This window comes from Myxine glutinosa, chromosome 6 (assembly GCF_964187855.1).
Source record: "Myxine glutinosa chromosome 6, kmMyxGlut1.1, whole genome shotgun sequence".
Taxonomy (NCBI): domain Eukaryota; kingdom Metazoa; phylum Chordata; class Myxini; order Myxiniformes; family Myxinidae; genus Myxine; species Myxine glutinosa.
This window is the reverse complement of record NC_136266.1, coordinates 87890293-87907231: the sequence shown is the minus strand read 5'-3', so window position 1 is coordinate 87907231 and position 16939 is coordinate 87890293. Positions and strand designations below refer to the sequence as shown.

The 16939-nt window shown below is 48.4% G+C and overlaps 1 protein-coding gene across 1 annotated transcript in view; it reads left to right on the top strand.

The window, feature by feature from the left end:
* Positions 1–16939, top strand: part of LOC137417476 (ephrin type-A receptor 4) — a 137636-nt gene that overhangs the window by 50674 nt on the left and 70023 nt on the right. Inside the window, exon 4 of the mRNA XM_078780090.1 lies at positions 16726–16921. Within this exon, the coding sequence (XP_078636216.1) occupies positions 16726–16921 (196 nt within the window). The remainder of the gene's footprint in view (positions 1–16725; positions 16922–16939) is intronic.

The window sequence follows — 16939 nt, the reverse complement described above, 5'->3', positions numbered from 1 at the left end:
TTTTGGGTCTTCATGGTGTTTTGGGTCTTCGGGGCCATTTGGGTCTTCAGGATATTTTGGATTCTCTGGACCTTTAAGGGTATTTTGGGCCTTTGAGGTGTTTTGTGTCTTCAGGGTCTTTTGGGTCTTTGGTGTCTTCAGAGGCTTTTGGGTCTTAAGGGTCTTCGGTGTATTTTGGGTCTTCAGGGGCTTTTGGGTAATAAGGGTCTTTTGGTTCTTCTTGGTCTTTAAGGGTATTTGGGTCTTTTTGGGTCTTCAGGGTCTTTTGGGTCTTCAGGGTATTTTTGGTCTTCAGGGTCTTTTGGATCGTCGGGGTGTTTTGGGTTTTCTGGGTGTTTTGGGTCTTCGGGGTGTCTTGGGTCTTCGGGGTGTCTTGGGTCTTCGGGGTGTCTTGGGTCTTCGGGGTGTCTTGGGTCTTCGGGATGTCTTGGGTCTTCGGGGTGTCTTGGGTCTTCGGGGTGTCTTGGGTCTTCGTGGTGTCTTGGGTCTTCGGGGTGTCTTGGGTCTTCGGGGTGTCTTGGGTCTTCGGGGTGTCTTGGGTCTTCGGGGTGTCTTGGATCTTCGGGGTGTCTTGGGTCTTCGGGGTGTCTTGGGTCTTCGGGGTGTCTTGGGTCTTCGGGGTGTCTTGGGTCTTCGGGGTGTCTTGGGTCTTCGGGGTGTCTTGGGTCTTCGGGGTGTTTTGGGTCTTCGGGGTGTTTTGGGTCTTCGGGGTGTTTTGGGTCTTCGGGGTGTTTTGGGTCTTCGGGGTGTTTTGGGTCTTCGGGGTGTTTTGGGTCTTCGGGGTCTTTTGGGTTTTTTGGTATTCAGGGTCTTTTTGAGCCTCAGGACCTTGAAGGGTATTTTGGGTCTTTGGGGTGTTTTGGGTCTTTGGGGTCTTCAGGGTATTTTGGGTATGCAGGGGTCTTGGTGGTCTGAAGCATCTTGGGTGAATTAAAGGGTCGTCAAAGGTCTGAGGGGTCTCAGCCGTCTTAACGCAATTAAGAGGGTTAATTAAGAGGGTGGTAATTTTATTTGAAGAAGAAGAAGACGTTTTCGGCATATATCAACATAGTGACATACATAACCATATACGTTTGCTCTATTATAATAAGATATATATCTATATAAAAATATATTAGATTTTACTGAGATTTTGTTTGAACATACGATTAATTGCAAATCATTTATTTGACAAATTGATTTTCCTTGCCTTTAAGGCTCATTGAGCAAACATATCAGTGTAATTTTACAAATTCTTTATGGCTACGTTACAACACTACAATTTTACAGACCTATTAAAAGATACATTTATGGCTATATAACTATATTTTATGGATGTATTTCACAAATATTCTTGTCTCATTGAGTTTTGTCTCCAGCTCACCTGCATTTTTCTCAAATGTACCGTTTGACAGCTTTCCTGTCTGCTCACGTCTCCTTTGTCTACTTACCCCCTCTGTTCCTTTGTTCTTCCCAAATGTCCCAACTTCAATGTTTCCTGTCTGTTCCTTCCTTATCCAATTATCCTCTCATCGTTTGCCATTCCCCTTCTGCTAAATTGTTGATGAATTGACGTTTCAGCCCTCTGTTGTCACTCTTTCATGAGCCTTGATCTCTGTTTAAAATATATATATATATATATATCTATATATATATATATAAAAAGGCAATTGGCAGATTTCAGGAGATGGTGGTTTGAGTAATTATGAATGGGGAAAAGTGGTCCAACGATTATGTATCTTCAAACAAAGGGCTGAGGATGTTGGAAGGTAGATCGTAGTTTGGATGGGAATGGAGGGAATGGGTTCTGTTTAAATATTAAATATTGTTTCTCCATTCAAAGCAATCAATGTTAAAGTATTGCTTGTTTGTAGAATGAAAGGAATGATCATTATTAAAAAAATATGAATGATCGTTTTAAGGCCATTTTCCCCGCTAGAGCAGGGGTTAGCCTTCCGGGCCCCATGACAATCATGGTTCCCTTTTTGAGGCAATGTTTTTATGGCCGGATGCCCTTCCTGACGCCAACCCTTGGTTGCCTCTTATGATGCGCAGGGATACGGTGTACCTATTCTAAATCGGGGTACACACCGTGATCATTCATCCCAGCAAGCTGGTACTCAATTTGCCGACCTCGGAAGGATGACAGGCTGAGTCAACCCCCCTGGCGTTAATTCAGCGATCGACCGGGATTCGAACCCAGGATCCTAGGATCCCAAGCCGGCACCCTAACCGCTAAGCCAACGCCAGGCTGATCATTATAAATCAATATTTTTCAGCATAGACATTCAGATAAATATTTAATGTGGTAACATGTTAATCTCAAACCCAAACATCTACTTGTACCGAGTTCCAATTGCACGTCCGATTGTGACCTTCCTTTAGATCCTGATATCCTTTGGGGGATTGATAAAACTTCAAAAAGTTTCTTTCAGCATGAGGAAAGCAGTTCATAAAAATATACAATATGTTTGACAAGGATGGTTTTCTTGTGGGAATTTCTCTCCTTCCACGAGTGGGGAGGCTTCCTTTGGCCTTGGGCCTTTTCAGGTTTCAACTGTTTAGCATAATAATTGGTGAACTCATTTCTCCAAGTAATTTCCGCTGAAGAACCGGGGCATTGCTTGGGGGATAAGGCAGGGGGGAGGAAGTAGGGGCCGAGCAGCTAATTGTCTGCACTTGAGCTAAATGTCCACAACATGACCTTTGCCGAAAGGATATCTAAGGTGAGCTTGAAACTGATAGGCCTGAGGTCTGATAGTTTTCTGTTCTATTATCTCATTCTTTTCGCAAGTTTATTTGATGATGGTTTGAGTAGTTCACCAGTATGCTGAAGTTTTAATGAAGGATGTGATTAATTAGAGCCAATATTTTCACATCGGAATAAAAGTCTAATTCTTTCAATCCTCATTGATTTCCTCAGGTTTCAGTCGTTCATCAGCTTCCAAATTCATTACATGCTGAAGACTTTAAAATGTCAATGCTCCGCCATACTGAAAGAGCCATGGATCCAAGTCTCCCAATTGTGGTGTAATTGATCACGGCTTCATTACTACGTAAACCTTATAGCCTGCAGGCTTTTGCTAATACTACAACCGTTAGTGTGACATCCAGTTTTGAGAACTTCCACAGCTATTGGTTTACTGAAGGCCTTGACGGCAAGCCATGGGCATTTTTGTCTCCTTTGACGTCCAGGCCCAGAGGTGAAAAGTTTTCTTTATTGCATTCAGCCTTTCACGGCCTCTCCTTCCCCGAGAGAATATTGTAATTGTTTTGAAGGAGACTAAATTTTCTGAGAATGTAAGTCTGTTTGCTACTTAATTGGTTGGTGTGATGTAAAAAGTAGCAGCAGGGATATATATTTTCCTTCAGGAGGGAGGGGGAAATTTCATGTACTGAACTCTTCAGAGTGTTGGTGCTGCAAGGCTTTCTCTTGGCAAGGGTTATACAGTGCCTATAGAAAGTCTACACCCACTTTCAAATTTTTCACCTTTTGTTGCTTCATAGCCTGCTATTAAGATGCATTAAATCAGACTTTTCCACTTTCATTTACACATCGTAATCCACAACTTCCAAGTGAAAAACAGATTCTACAAATTTCAGGAAATTATTTAAAAATACAAAACTAGAATATCTTCATTCGATAAGTATCCACCTCCCTTATAATAGCAATTGTACATTAGCTCAGGCATAACCAATCACCTTCAAAATTGCACACCAAGTTAATTGGCCTCCACCTGTGTTAAATTGTAGTGATTCTAATTATTTCAGAATAAAATCAGCTGTTACTGTAGGTCTCCTCTGCTGGGTAGTACATTTCACAGCAACAAAGACTCAACCATGAGCACCAATGAGCTTTCAAAAGACCTCTGAGATAAAGTTGTGGAAAGGCACAGATCAGGGGATGGGTATACAAATATTTCAAAGTCCTTGAATATCCCTTGGAGCACTGTCAATCATTAAGAAGTGTAAGGCGTAAGGTACAACCAAGATCCTGCCTAGATCAGGCCGTCCCTCCAAACTGGATGACAAAGCAAGGAGGAGACTGATCAGAGAGGCCACCAAGAGGCCAATGTCAACTTTGAAAGAGCTACAGGCCTTTATGGCAAAGACTGGTCACTGTGTGCATGCGACAACAATATCCCAAGCACTCCACAAGTCTGGCATGTACGGGAGGGTAGGAAGAAGGAAGCCATTACTCAAAAAAACCCACCTTGCGTCCTGTTCGAGGTATGCAAAAAAACACTGGAGATTCTGAAGCTATGTGGTAAAAAGTTTTGTACTCTGACGAAACCAAGATGGAAATTTTTGGTCTAAATGCAAAACGTTATGTTTGGTGCAAACCCAGCACAGCACATCACCCAAAGAAAACCATCCCTACTGTGAAGCATGGTGGTGGTAGCATCATAATATGGGGATGTTTCTCAGCATCAGGGACTGGGGCACTTGCCAGGATAGAAGGGAAAATGGATGGAGCAAAATACAGAGAAATTCCAGAGGAGAACCTGCTGCCCTCTGCAAGAAAGCTGAAATTGGGACGGAAGTTCACTTTTCAGCATGACAACGATCCGAAGCACACAGCCCAAGCTACACTCGAGTGGCTAAGGAACAGAAAGATAAATGTTCTTGAACGGCCCAGTCAGAGCCCCAACCTAAATGCAATCAAAAAGCTTGTGGTATGACTTGAAGACTGCTGTCCATCAACGCTCCCCATTCAACTTGACTGAATTTGAACAGTTTTGTACAGAAGACAAATGGACAAATATTGAACAGTTGAACAAAATGAACAGAACAGAACAGAACAAATGAACAGTGGACAAATATTGCCCAATCAATGTGTGCAAAGTTGGTAAAGACCGATCCCAACAGACTCACAGCTGTAATTGCTGTCAAGGTGCTTCCACCAAGTATTAACTCAGGGGGGTGGATACTTTCGAACCAATATATTCTAGTTTTGTATTTTTAATTAACTAGGGAGATACCCGTGCTACGCACGGGTGGGAGGCCAGAAGCAAACAGGCAATGCAGATACGGCGAATGCTAAAGCATGAAACCAATAAATTCCACATTCCTGTAGCACCTTCAGTCGCCCGTCAGACAAGTTCGTGAAGTTCGTGAAGGACTTCCATGATAAACGTACCCGTTCGCAAACAAACGGGTACATTCACGAATAGAAACATACTACTGTGTTCAAAAAGTATCCGACCTTTATTTTTCGTGCGTAAAAAAAAAGAAGCTAGGGAGGCGTTGATTGGTGCACGTATGTCGGCGATCCTAATGCGCACGCGTGAATTTTTTCCCACCCGCAGAAGCTGTCATTCGACGGCAGACCGCCGATGAGTGAGGACATGTAAGCGAGCGCCGTCGGATTTTCGTTTTTGACAAAATGATGGAAAAACTTGAACAACGCTACTGCATCAAATTTTGTGTAAAGCTTGGCGATTCCCAAGTGGAAACGATCCGCAAGATTCAGCACCATTCATTCCATTATGAAGGAGGATTTGGGCTTCAGGAGAATCTCAGCGAAGTTCGTACCAAAGCTGCTAACGATTGAGCAGAAGCAACTCCGTTTGGAGATCGCACAGGACATGCTGGAGACTGTGAACAGCGATCCCAGCTTCCTCAACACAGTGATCACTGGCGATGAGTCCTGGGTTTATGGGTACGACCCAGAAACCAAGTTGCAGTCATCACAATGGAAGTATCCAACATCCCCGAGGCCAAAAAACACCAAATTTGATGCAGTAGCGTTGTTCAAGTTTTTCCGTCATTTTGTCAAAAACGAAAATCCGACGGCGCTCGCTTACATGTCCTCACTCATCGGCGGTCTGCCGTCGAATGACAGCTTCTGCAGGTGGGAAAAAATTCACGTGTGCGCATTAGGATCGCCTACATACGTGCACCAATCAACGCCTCCCTAGCTTATTTTTTTATACGCACGAAAAATAAAGGTCGGATACTTTTTGAACACACTACGTAGATAGTGGGACCGTGGCGAATCTGCATATGGCGATCCGTGAAGTTCACGTTCAGAAAGTAGAAACCATCACGGCATGTTGTCATTCACTTGAACTCGATATCTCTTTTTTATTCCAAACAACATATCTCCAATCACAAATTAATCACAAAATAAACTTTTACGGCTTTAATAAATTTTAAAACTTTAATAAATCACAAAACTACCAAATCAACAGTTAAAAAGATTTTGAGCCGATAGCTGTTACGGCCTTGGCAAGATCGATGGAGACAGCGATCTGTTAGCGTAATCACCGCCCAAATAGCGATGTGGAATTCTCTCATGTAGAGATTAAATGTCGTTTGAACTTTGGCTGAGGTCACTATTTACTTTTAATGATGTTTATATACGAATCGAAAAGAAGATAATTGGTTTTGCGTCGTCCTTTCCGCATATCTCGTGGGATTGTGAGTTGGAGAGACGGCCGTGATGGCGGGGAGGGGGTTGGAATTCTCTCAAGCAGGGATTCAACCCGTGTCCTTATAAAAGGTCTTTGTCCGAGGTCACCGAGTCCGATCGGTGCAGCCGTTTGTGCAGCACCCGGGAAAACAACATCGTCACAATGAAAACATCGTCACAATGAACGTTATGCGAATGTGAATGTTATGCTGTCCAAACCTGAGAATGCTGGAGACTAAAGCTGAAATTGGGAAAACTAAATAGCCTATTTTACTCCTGGAGATCCCAGGATTATCCACCCAAAATATCGTTGCGATCGGTTCAGCAGTGTTTACGGTACCTTCGAACAGACAGGCAGACAGACAGGCAGACAGACAGGCAGACAGGCAGACAGACAGACAGGCAGACAGACAGGCAGACAGACAGGCAGACAGACAGGCAGACAGACAGGCAGACAGACAGGCAGACAGACAGGCAGACAGACGGACGGACATTTGGTGAATTATAGTAAGATTTTCTGACATTTGTAGAATTTGTTTTTCACTTGAAAGTTGTGGGTTATGATGTGTAAATAAAGGTTGTAAAAGTCTGACTTAATGCAATTAAATTCCAGCCTACAGTCACATGAAAAAGTAAATACACCCCATGTAAAGTTTTGACTTTTTCAACATATTTCAACATACAGCTATTTGATCTTCATTTCAACAATATTGATAGATAAAGGTAATATAATATAACAAATATCATGAAACATTTACATTTTGTAGTCCATTGTATAATTTAAATAAACATAAATGCAAATTTCGCATGTGGCAAAAGTAAGTACACCCTTGGCTCTAATAGGTGGTATTGCCCCCTTTGGCAGAAACAACCTCAAGTAGGCGTTTCTTATAACTGTCTACCAGTCTCTGACATCGACTGGGAGAAATTTTTGCCCACTCCTCCATGCAGAATTCTTTCAGCTGTGCGATGTTTGAGGGGTTTCTTGAATGTACAGCTCGTTTGAAATCCCCCCACAACATCTCGATGGGATTTAGATCCGGCTTTGACTTGGCCATTCCAGAACCCTCCATTTCTTTCTTTTCAGCCATTCCTTGGTGGATTTACTGGTATGTTTAGGGTCATTGTCATGATGCAAGGTCCACCTTTGGTTGAGCTTCAACTTTCTGACAGATGGCCTCACATTATCCTCAAGCACCCACTGGTACAATGAAGAATTCATAGTGGATTATATGATGGTGTGGTGCTGTGCACACACAACTCGTTTGCCAAGAAGGTAGGCCACCACTCGTTGTATGAAACCAAACACTTTATTCTATGCTCGCACGTAAGCACTGGGCGGGCTCGACTTTCGAGCCCGCATATATGTCCCGAGGCCACGCCTTGCCCTCGGGCGTGGCCGGTTGGCCGAAAGGCGGGGCATGTATTTCAGTTCCACCCTGCGTCTCGTGACGCCTTTGCTCCGGGCGTGGCCTGAGCCGTGCTTCCATGCCCGGTCGCTCGTGCCACCCACTGGTGCGCGGAATTATTACCCGCTGGCATTGTGTCCGCCACACGCGCCCACCCAGAATTCCCGCGCACCTGAAGGGTGAGCTTGCGGGGAAGCCAGATGACCTGGCTGAAACGCCCTCTGGCGATGCGTGCAGGGCTGGGGGGTGGCGGGATGGCGGGGGTGGGGGGTGCCGGGGGTCTGCCCGCCGGGGGGCGGCCTCGACGCGGAGGCAGAGCTGCTTGCGGGGGGTGGTCCAGGTCGAGGTGGGCCGGCTTGAGGCGGTCCACGGAGATATGATCTGGAGTACCGCCGATGTCCACGGTGAAGTGCTTGTCCCCCGGTCTCCAGCACGCGGAAGGGCCCATCGTACGGGGGCCACAGCGGTGTCCGGTGGGCGTCGTGCCGGACAAAAATGTACTCCGCCGTGCGAAGCTCCGGGGCGACGTGTGAGGACGGGCAACCGTGGTGTGCCGTCGGCACCAGGGCGAACCTCCTGGCGGTCTCCTGAAGTGTGGAGCGCTGTTGCGCCACGGACCAAGGTGCCGTGGAGTCGGGGATAAATTCGCCCGGTACCCGCAGTGGTTTTCCGAAGACCAGCTCCGCCGAGGACGCGCGCAGGTCGTCCTTGGGCGCCGTCCTGAGGCCCAGCAGGAACCAGGGGAGCCTGTCGGCCCAGCTGCCGTCGCAGAGGCTGGCCCCGAGCGCGGCCTTCATTGAGCGATGGAAGCGCTCGCACAGGCCGTTGGCCTGGGGGATGTAGGCCATGGTGCGGTGCAGCTGGACGCCGAGCCATTGCACCACTGCTCCCCAGAGCTCCGAGGTGAACTGGGGGCCGCGGTCGGACAAGATGTCCGAGGGGGTGCCGAACCGGGCAACCCAAGTGGCGATGAAAGCTTGCGTGATGTCAGCCGCAGCCGTCGTCGCCAATGGCATGGCCTCTGGCCACCGGGTGGTGCAGTCCACCATGGTGAGGAGGTGGGTGAAACCCCGCGAGGGGGGCAGAGGTCCCACCAAGTCGACGTGGACATGGTCGAACCTACGTTCGGGCACCGTAAATGGGGCCAACCGGGCCTAGGTGTGGCGGTGGACTTTCGCGCGCTGGCACGCGAGGCACGTCCTGGCCCAGTCGCGGACGTTCTTCCGGAGGCCATGCCAGACAAACTTTGCCGCGACAAGCTTCTGGGAGGCCTTCGTGCCCGGGTGGAACAGGCCGTGGATGGCGTCAAAAAAAGGGCGCTGCCAGCTAGCGGGCACGATGGGGCGAGGCTGGCCGAGGGAGACGTCACACAAGAGGGCAGTGCCCGCGACGACGAACGGCACCTCGGTGGCGCGGAGGCCCGTGACGGCGGTCCGCAAGGCCTGGACGTCGGGGTTGGCGGTCTGGTCCACCGCCATCCGGGCATAGTCGATCCTGAGGTGGACCGTGTGTGCGACGGACCGGGAAAGGCAATCCGCCCCCGGGTTGTCCTTACCCGCGATGTGTCGGATGTCCGTCGTGTATTCGGACACGGCAGAGAGGGAACGTTGCTGCCGGGCCGACCACAGCTCGGCGACCTTGGCCATCGCGAAAACAAGGGGCTTGTGATCGACGAAGGCCGTGAACGGGCGGCCCTCGAGAAGATGGCGGAAGTGTCGGACCGCCAGGTGGAGCCCGAGCAGCTCGCAGTCGAAGGTGCTGTACTGGCGTTCGTGCGGGCGGAGCTGCCGGCTAAAAAACGCCAGCGGCTGCCAAACACCACTCACCCACTGCTCGTGCACCGCACCCACCGCGTAGTCCGACGCGTCGGTGGTGAGGGCGATTGGTGCATCGGGCGCCGGGTGCGCCAGCATGGTGGCGTTGGCCAAGGCCAACTTTGCGCCCGCAAATGCCGCGTCCATCTGCTCCGTCCAGGCGATATCCACTTTGCCCGGCTTCCCCCGGAGGGCCTCGTGCAGGGGGCGCAGGAGCTGGGCGACGCGGGGCACGAAGCGGTGATAAAAATTCACCATGCCCAGGAATTTCTGGAGCCCCTTGATCATGCGGGGGTGCGGGAAACTCCTGACCGCCTCCACCTTGGCCGGTAAAGGGATGGCCCCGTGCCTGGTGATGCGGTGCCCCAAGACGTCGATGGCAGTGACGCTGAAACGGCACTTCGCGGGGTTGATTATCAGGCCATGTTGGCCCAGGCATTCGAAGAGCGTGCGGAGATGGAGCAGGTGCTCCTCCCGGGACGCACTCGCGACTAGGATGTCGTCCAGGTAGACATAGACGAAGGACAAGTTGCGCAAGACGCTGTCCATGAGCCGCTGGAACGGCTGGGCCGCATTTTTCCACCCAAAAGGCATCCGCAAGAACTCAAAGAGGCCGAAAGGTGTTATAACGGCTGTCTTCGGTACATCGTCCGGTTGTACGGGGACCTGGTGGTCGCCCCGGATGAGGTCCACCTTGGAAAAAATGGTCGTTTTCGCCAACCGGGCGGAAAAGTCCTCAATATGCGGGACCGGGTAGCGGTCGGGGGTGGTGGCGTCATTGAGCCGGCGGTAGTCACCGCACCGCCGCCATCCGCCGCCGGGCTTGGGCACAATGTGCAGAGGTGAGGCCCATGCGCTGTTGGAGCGCCGGACGATGCCCAGCCGCTCCAGCGTGGTGAACTCTGCTTTCGCAACGGCGAGCTTCGTTGGGTCGAGGCGGCGCTCCCGGGCGTATACCGGTGGTCCGACGGTGGGAATATGGTGTTCCACCCCGTGTTTGATGGCCACCGCTGAAAAGGTAGGCCGCGTGAGTGCAGGGAAACTGGCGAGGAGGTGGGTAAACTCATCCTCTGCCGGAAGCGTACAGACCAACCTCGCTGGGACGGAACCGCTCAGCAAGCCGCTTGGTAAGCCACTCAGTGAGCCGCTCAGCGAGCTGCTCAACGAGCCGCTCAGCGAACAAGCAAGCGAGCTGAAGGTTTCGGCCTGGACGAGGCGTCGGCGCTTAACGTCCACCAACAGCCCATGCGCACAAAGGAAGTCCGCACCGAGCAGGGCCATTGGCATGCTGGCGGTGACGAAAGACCATTGGAAGCGCTGTCCCCCGAAACGCAGCGAGAGGCAAAGCTTCCCGAATGTGCGGATGGGAGCTCCTTTGGCGGCGAGCAAGGCGGGGCCCCAGCCCGCGGCTTGCTTGTCGGACGCGGAGGCAGGGAGGAAGCTTACCTGCGCTCCAGTGTCGCACAGAAAACGGCGACCAGACGAGGTGTCTTTGATGAAAGGGAGGCTGCCGGAATGGCCGACGCTCATGGCCGCAAGTGAGCGCTGGCCCGGTCGTTTCCCGACCCGTCAAAAGAGCACGGCGGGCGGCACGCCCTAGCCTTGCGGCCGAACCTGGCATGATAATAACACCAGGTTTGCCCGGTGGTGGCTGCCGCATCGGTCGTGACGGTGGTGGTGGACAGGGTGTAGCAGCGGCCACGAGGGGGCGCGGCGCTGAAGCCTCCGCACCAGGATCCAGTACAGCAGCACTATGCGTCGGCCCCGTGTGTGGCACTGAAACCTCCGCACCGGGATCCACTGCGGCAGCGCCATACGTCGGCCGCGTGTCGCAGACCTCGAAAAATTTGTCCGCCTCTCCGGCCAGGGCGCGGGGTTCCGTTATGGTCGAACCGGCCAGCGTGAGCCGCACCTGCGCAGGTAGCTGGCGGAGGAAAAGCGCTCGGAAAAGGAAATCCGGGCGTTGGTCTCCAAGAAGGGACAACATATAATCCATTCGAATGGACGGTCGTGTGTCACCGAGGGCGGGAAGGTCAAGGAGGCGGTCGGCGCGGTCGGCCTCTGTGAGCCCGAACGTGGTGAGGAGAAGCCGTTTGAGCGACGCATACTTGTGGGTGCCCGGCGGGCGCCGAAGGATGGACACGACGCGGGCGGCCGTGCCGGGCCCGAGGGCGGCGATCACGTGAAAGTACATGGTGTCGTCCGCCGTGGTGCCCCAGAGCTGGAATTGGGCTTCGGCCTGCACAAACCAAACGTCGGCCTGTGCTTCCCAGAACTCCGGGAGTTCAACGGCGACAGCGTTGGTAGCCATGGCGCGTTCAGGGGTCAGCTACGGCTGAACCAGTCGGGGTCACCATTGTGGTGCTGTGCATACACTACTCGTTTGCCAAGAAGGTAGGCCACCACTCGTTGTATAAAACCAAACACTTTATTCTATGCTCGCACGTAAGCACTGGGCGGGCTCGACTTTCGAGCCCGCATATATGTCCCGAGGCCACGCCTTGCCCTCGGGCGTGGCCGGTCGGCCGAAATGCGGGGCATGTATTTCAGTTCCACCCTGCGCCTCGTGACGCCTTTGCTCCCGGCGTGGCCCAAGCCGTGCTTCCACGCCCGGTCGCCCGCGCCACCTACTGGTGCGCGGAATTATTACCCGCTGGCATTGTGTCCGCCACAATGGTGAGCTGCCCAGGCCCTGATGCAGCAACGCTGCCCAAACCATAATATTTCTACCACCATGCTTTACAGTTGGTATCAGGTTCTTGTGGTCAAATGCTGTCTTTGGTTTTTGCTAAACATGTCTTCTGGTACTGTGAGCAAATAGCTCTACCTTTGACTCATCTGTCCAGAGCACATTGTTCCAGAAGTGCTGGTCTTTGCCTCGGTGTTCATTGGCAAGTTTTAGTCTTGCCCTGATGTTCTTTCTGGACAGCAAAGGTTTCCTCCTGGCACACCTCCCATGTCGATCAAATTTGTGCAGCCTCTTTCTCATGGTAGACTCATGCACTTTGACATCAACAGTGGCACGAGCTACCTGTAGGTCCCGTGATGACATTCTGGGGTTCTTAGAGACTGCTTTCATCATCTTGCGGTCTGCTCTCGGGTTGAACTTGCTGGGGCGGCCTGGCCTGAACAAGTTGGCAGTTGTTTGGAATCTTCTCCACTTGTAGATGATCTTCCGGACAGTCGAATGATTGATTTCAAATTGTTTGGAGATCTTCTTAAATCCCTTCCCAGACTCGTAGGCATCTATAACCTTCTTTCTGAAGGCCTCAGATAGCTCTTTTGATCTAGGCATGGTGATGCCACACAGTTCAACAACAAAGAGCAAACCAAACTAAATGTCTGAGGTTTAAATAAGACAGGTTCCTCCAATATCCTCTCTAACGATGTTCTAATCATTTGCACCTGAGCTGGTGCACCTGATTCTAATTTTAGGTATTTTAAGTAGTGATAAATGTAGGGGTGTACTTACTTTTTCTACATGCAAAATTTGCATTTATGTTTGTTTAAATTATACAATGGACTACAAAATGTAAATGTTTCATGATATTTGTTATATTATATCACCTTTATCTATGAATATTGCTGAAATGAAGATCAAATAGCTGTATGTTGAAATATGTTGAAAAAGTCAAAACTTTACAAAACTTTAAATACTTCCTTTTTCAAGTGACTGTATAAGGCAACAAAAGGTGAAAATTTTGAAAGGGGGTGTAGACTTTCTATATGCACTGTACATACGAGTTTGCTTGCTTGTTTGATGCAAGTTCTGCCCCTCTACTCAGTGAGCGGTGAATACATCTATTAAGTCTGTACTACAACATGAGGATGTCTATTAGGTTATGCACTACAATGTGAGTACATCTATTACGTACCTATACTATTAGAAAGTGAGTATGTCTATTAAGTACATAGTACAACATAGTTATTGCTGTGAAAGTGATTTTGCCACATACACGTGGAAACCACCAATATTATGGCTGCCTTACTGCCTTACTGCTGCAATATTGGTTAGACACCAATATTATGGCTGTTTCAATCTGCTAAGTTATTGAGCTTCAGAAATATTGTACTCCACTTTATATTGGCCTCCTATACCCACCTATAGGGTGGGTAAACAGCTTAGTCTATATACAGTGCGTATCAAAAAAAAGGTAATCCGAATTCAAGGGGTTAATATGCAAAGGTTATTTCGTTTTTTTTTTTTTTTTTTGTATACTGAATCGAGGCTCGTGAAAGAGCTAAAAGAGCAAGTTTGACAATTTACATGTGGTTTACCAATTATGAGGAGATTCTCAGCTTTCCTTTGATGCCTTTCATGCATCATTGCTGTCACACATGACCGAGTTCATGTTCATTGAAGATGACAAGTTCAAATCGCATTTTTACAAGTTTGGCTAATCGGTGCAAGACAGTTTGAAATGGACGCATTACTTGTCGACTGCCAAGTTGATTATGTAAAATTGTTAAGCTGGTCTGGTAATCGTCGGTTGTGTCATCCTTTGTTTAAGATGGGTATTTAAGATGGGCCTACAGTGTATGGGTTTAGAGACAGTCTGAGTCATTGAAAAGATGGTTCAACTTATAGTCAGGTTCACTATGTTAACAAATATAATTTCGTTCAAAATTTTGGTAGATTAGCAAAACTATACATTTTTGGAATATTCAGAGCATGAGGAATCCAAAAATTAATGTTTACATTTGCGTAGACACCTTTGCGAAAATGACACTCAGGACAGTGATGAAGATAGTCAGGTTCACTATGTTAACAAATATAATTTCTTTCAAAATTTTGGGATTAGCAAACCTGTACATTTTTGGAATCTTCAGAGCATGGAGAATCTGAAAATCAATGTTGGCATTTGCACAGACACCTGCATGGCCGCCATTTTGGATTTTGAAAATGGCCGCCATAAAATACATATTTTGTGCGATCTCGGCTTCTCGTCAACCTCGAGACTTAATTAAGTATGCTAATCCTATGTTTTCTGGGTCAAGGAATCCAATAAAGGCCTCAAAATAGTGCTCAGGATTATAGAAAAGCAACAAACAAAGGTAATTGAAAACCATTGTCTTTATATTTGTGATATAACTGTATTACATAATACATGATATTGCAAGTCCTTTGAAGTTATAGGTTGTTATAGGAAGTTATAGGTAGTATCAGATTGAACTATAAGTCCTATACACAGGATCTACGAGGTCTATACTGTTCAGGAATATGCTTTTACAGATCTTCATCACTGTCCTGAGTGTCATTTTCGCAAAAGGTGTCTACGCAAATGTAAACATTAATTTTTGGATTCCTCATGCTCTGAATATTCCAAAAATGTATAGTTTTGCTAATCTACCAAAATTTTGAACGAAAAAACATAGTGAACCTGACTATTACGACTGAACAGCGGACCTTCGTGGTTACAACCTTTCACCAAACTGGAAGTGTGCAGCGAACTCGTGATGCATTCAGGGAAGGTTTCCCAGAATGGGAGCCTCCAGCAGCCAAAACCATCTGGGCGAATGTTAGAAAATACCAAGAGCATGGCACTAGCCTCAACTGCAACAAGGGGAATTCTGGTAGGAGGCACACTGGGCGATCGGAAATGAACATTGCAGCAGTAAGGCAGCAAGTTTTGGAGCATCCGAGGGATACCAGCGCAAGACGAAATGGGATGGGATTGCCTTCGGCACATTCAACTGAATCACAAGACTGGACCTCCACCAACATCAATATCGGATTCACATCCGGCATCAACTTGCGCCAGGGGATTTTGCCAGGAGGCTGGTGCTTGCCGGATGGTTGATAGCATGTCGCGAAGCAGATGTCGATTTCCTGCGGTATCTCGTTATCGGCGACGAAGCTGCTTTCACCATGGACGGCAAGGTCAATACCCATAATGTTCTTGAATATGCATCGACAGGACAACCCCCGGAATTTAATTTTGACACCAACATGAATCGACAAAAGTGGACTGTTTGGTTGGGACTTGGTGGAAGTGGTCAGGTGATCGGACCATTTTTCTTTCAAAGGAATGTCAATGGTAACAGGTATCTGCAGATGATCCATGATGAAGTTTTACCACAGCTGGAGGAGAACTTTGAGCGACAGGTTCGTGGTGTCTTCAGATATCTCTGGTGGGTCCAAGGTGGCGCCCCAGCACATCGTCTTATCGCTGTCTGAGATCGACTGAGGGAACTCTTTGGAGACCGAGTCATCGCCCTCAACCATGCAGTGGAATGGCCGCCAAGATCACCTGACCTCACACCATGTGATTATTTCCTTTGGTGACATTTAAAGAACAAGGTGTTCGTAACTCCTCCCCGTGATCTTGACGAATTGCAGGGCCGTATTCGACATGAAGTGGATGCTTGGCGCAATGAACGGGCTATGGTGAGACGAGCAGTTCAGGGCATGCTCCGCCGCTGTGAGCTTTGTGTTGAAAGGGGAGGTGGACATGTTGAAGGTGTGGGTGCATAAAGGCCAATCATTCTTGAGAAAAGTTCACATCTGACGTTCATTTTGCACCAATTATCCTGACTTGCATCGATTAGCCAAACTTGTAAAAATGCGATTTGAACTTGTCATTTTCAATGAACATGTACTCGGTCATGTGTGACAGCAATGATGCATGGAAGGTGTCAATGGAAAACTGAGGATCTCCTCTTAATTAGTAAACCACATGTAAATTGTCAAAATAAATAACCTTTGCATATTAACCCCTTGAATTCGGATTACCTTTTTTTGATACGCACTGCATATCACCTGTTTACTTAACACTTCAGAAGTATTTTCAAACATGAAAAAGGGTTGCTGGAACCCTTTTTCACATCTTCCCTTATAATTTTCTACTGAAATAATTTTTGTATTTTATTTTAAAAAAAACTTTTGTATTCATATGCAATGCTTGTGGAATAGCTGGGACACCGAACAATTCCATGCATATTTGATGTGTAAGATGGAACTGAATCCATTTCAATGTTTGTGCTTCATTTCATTCACTGTCACTTTCGCTTGTGCTTGTGCTCACCATTCAAACGACATTCCTACTTATTTTATAATATATTATAACATTGCATTGCTTTACTCTGCTATTCTCATGCTATGCCCCAGGGTCTTGCTCAGTTTCCAGCAACAGTGACGGGTGGTGACTCTTCACCTCTGGTGGAGGTGGCCGGTGCATGCATTGATCATGCTGTTGAGCAGGATGCTCCTCGGATGTTCTGCAGTGCTGATGGCGAGTGGCTCGTGCTCATTGGAAACTGCTCCTGTGGTCCTGGCTACCAGCAAGCCGGTGACCGATGCCTGAGTAAGTACAACAGGAATT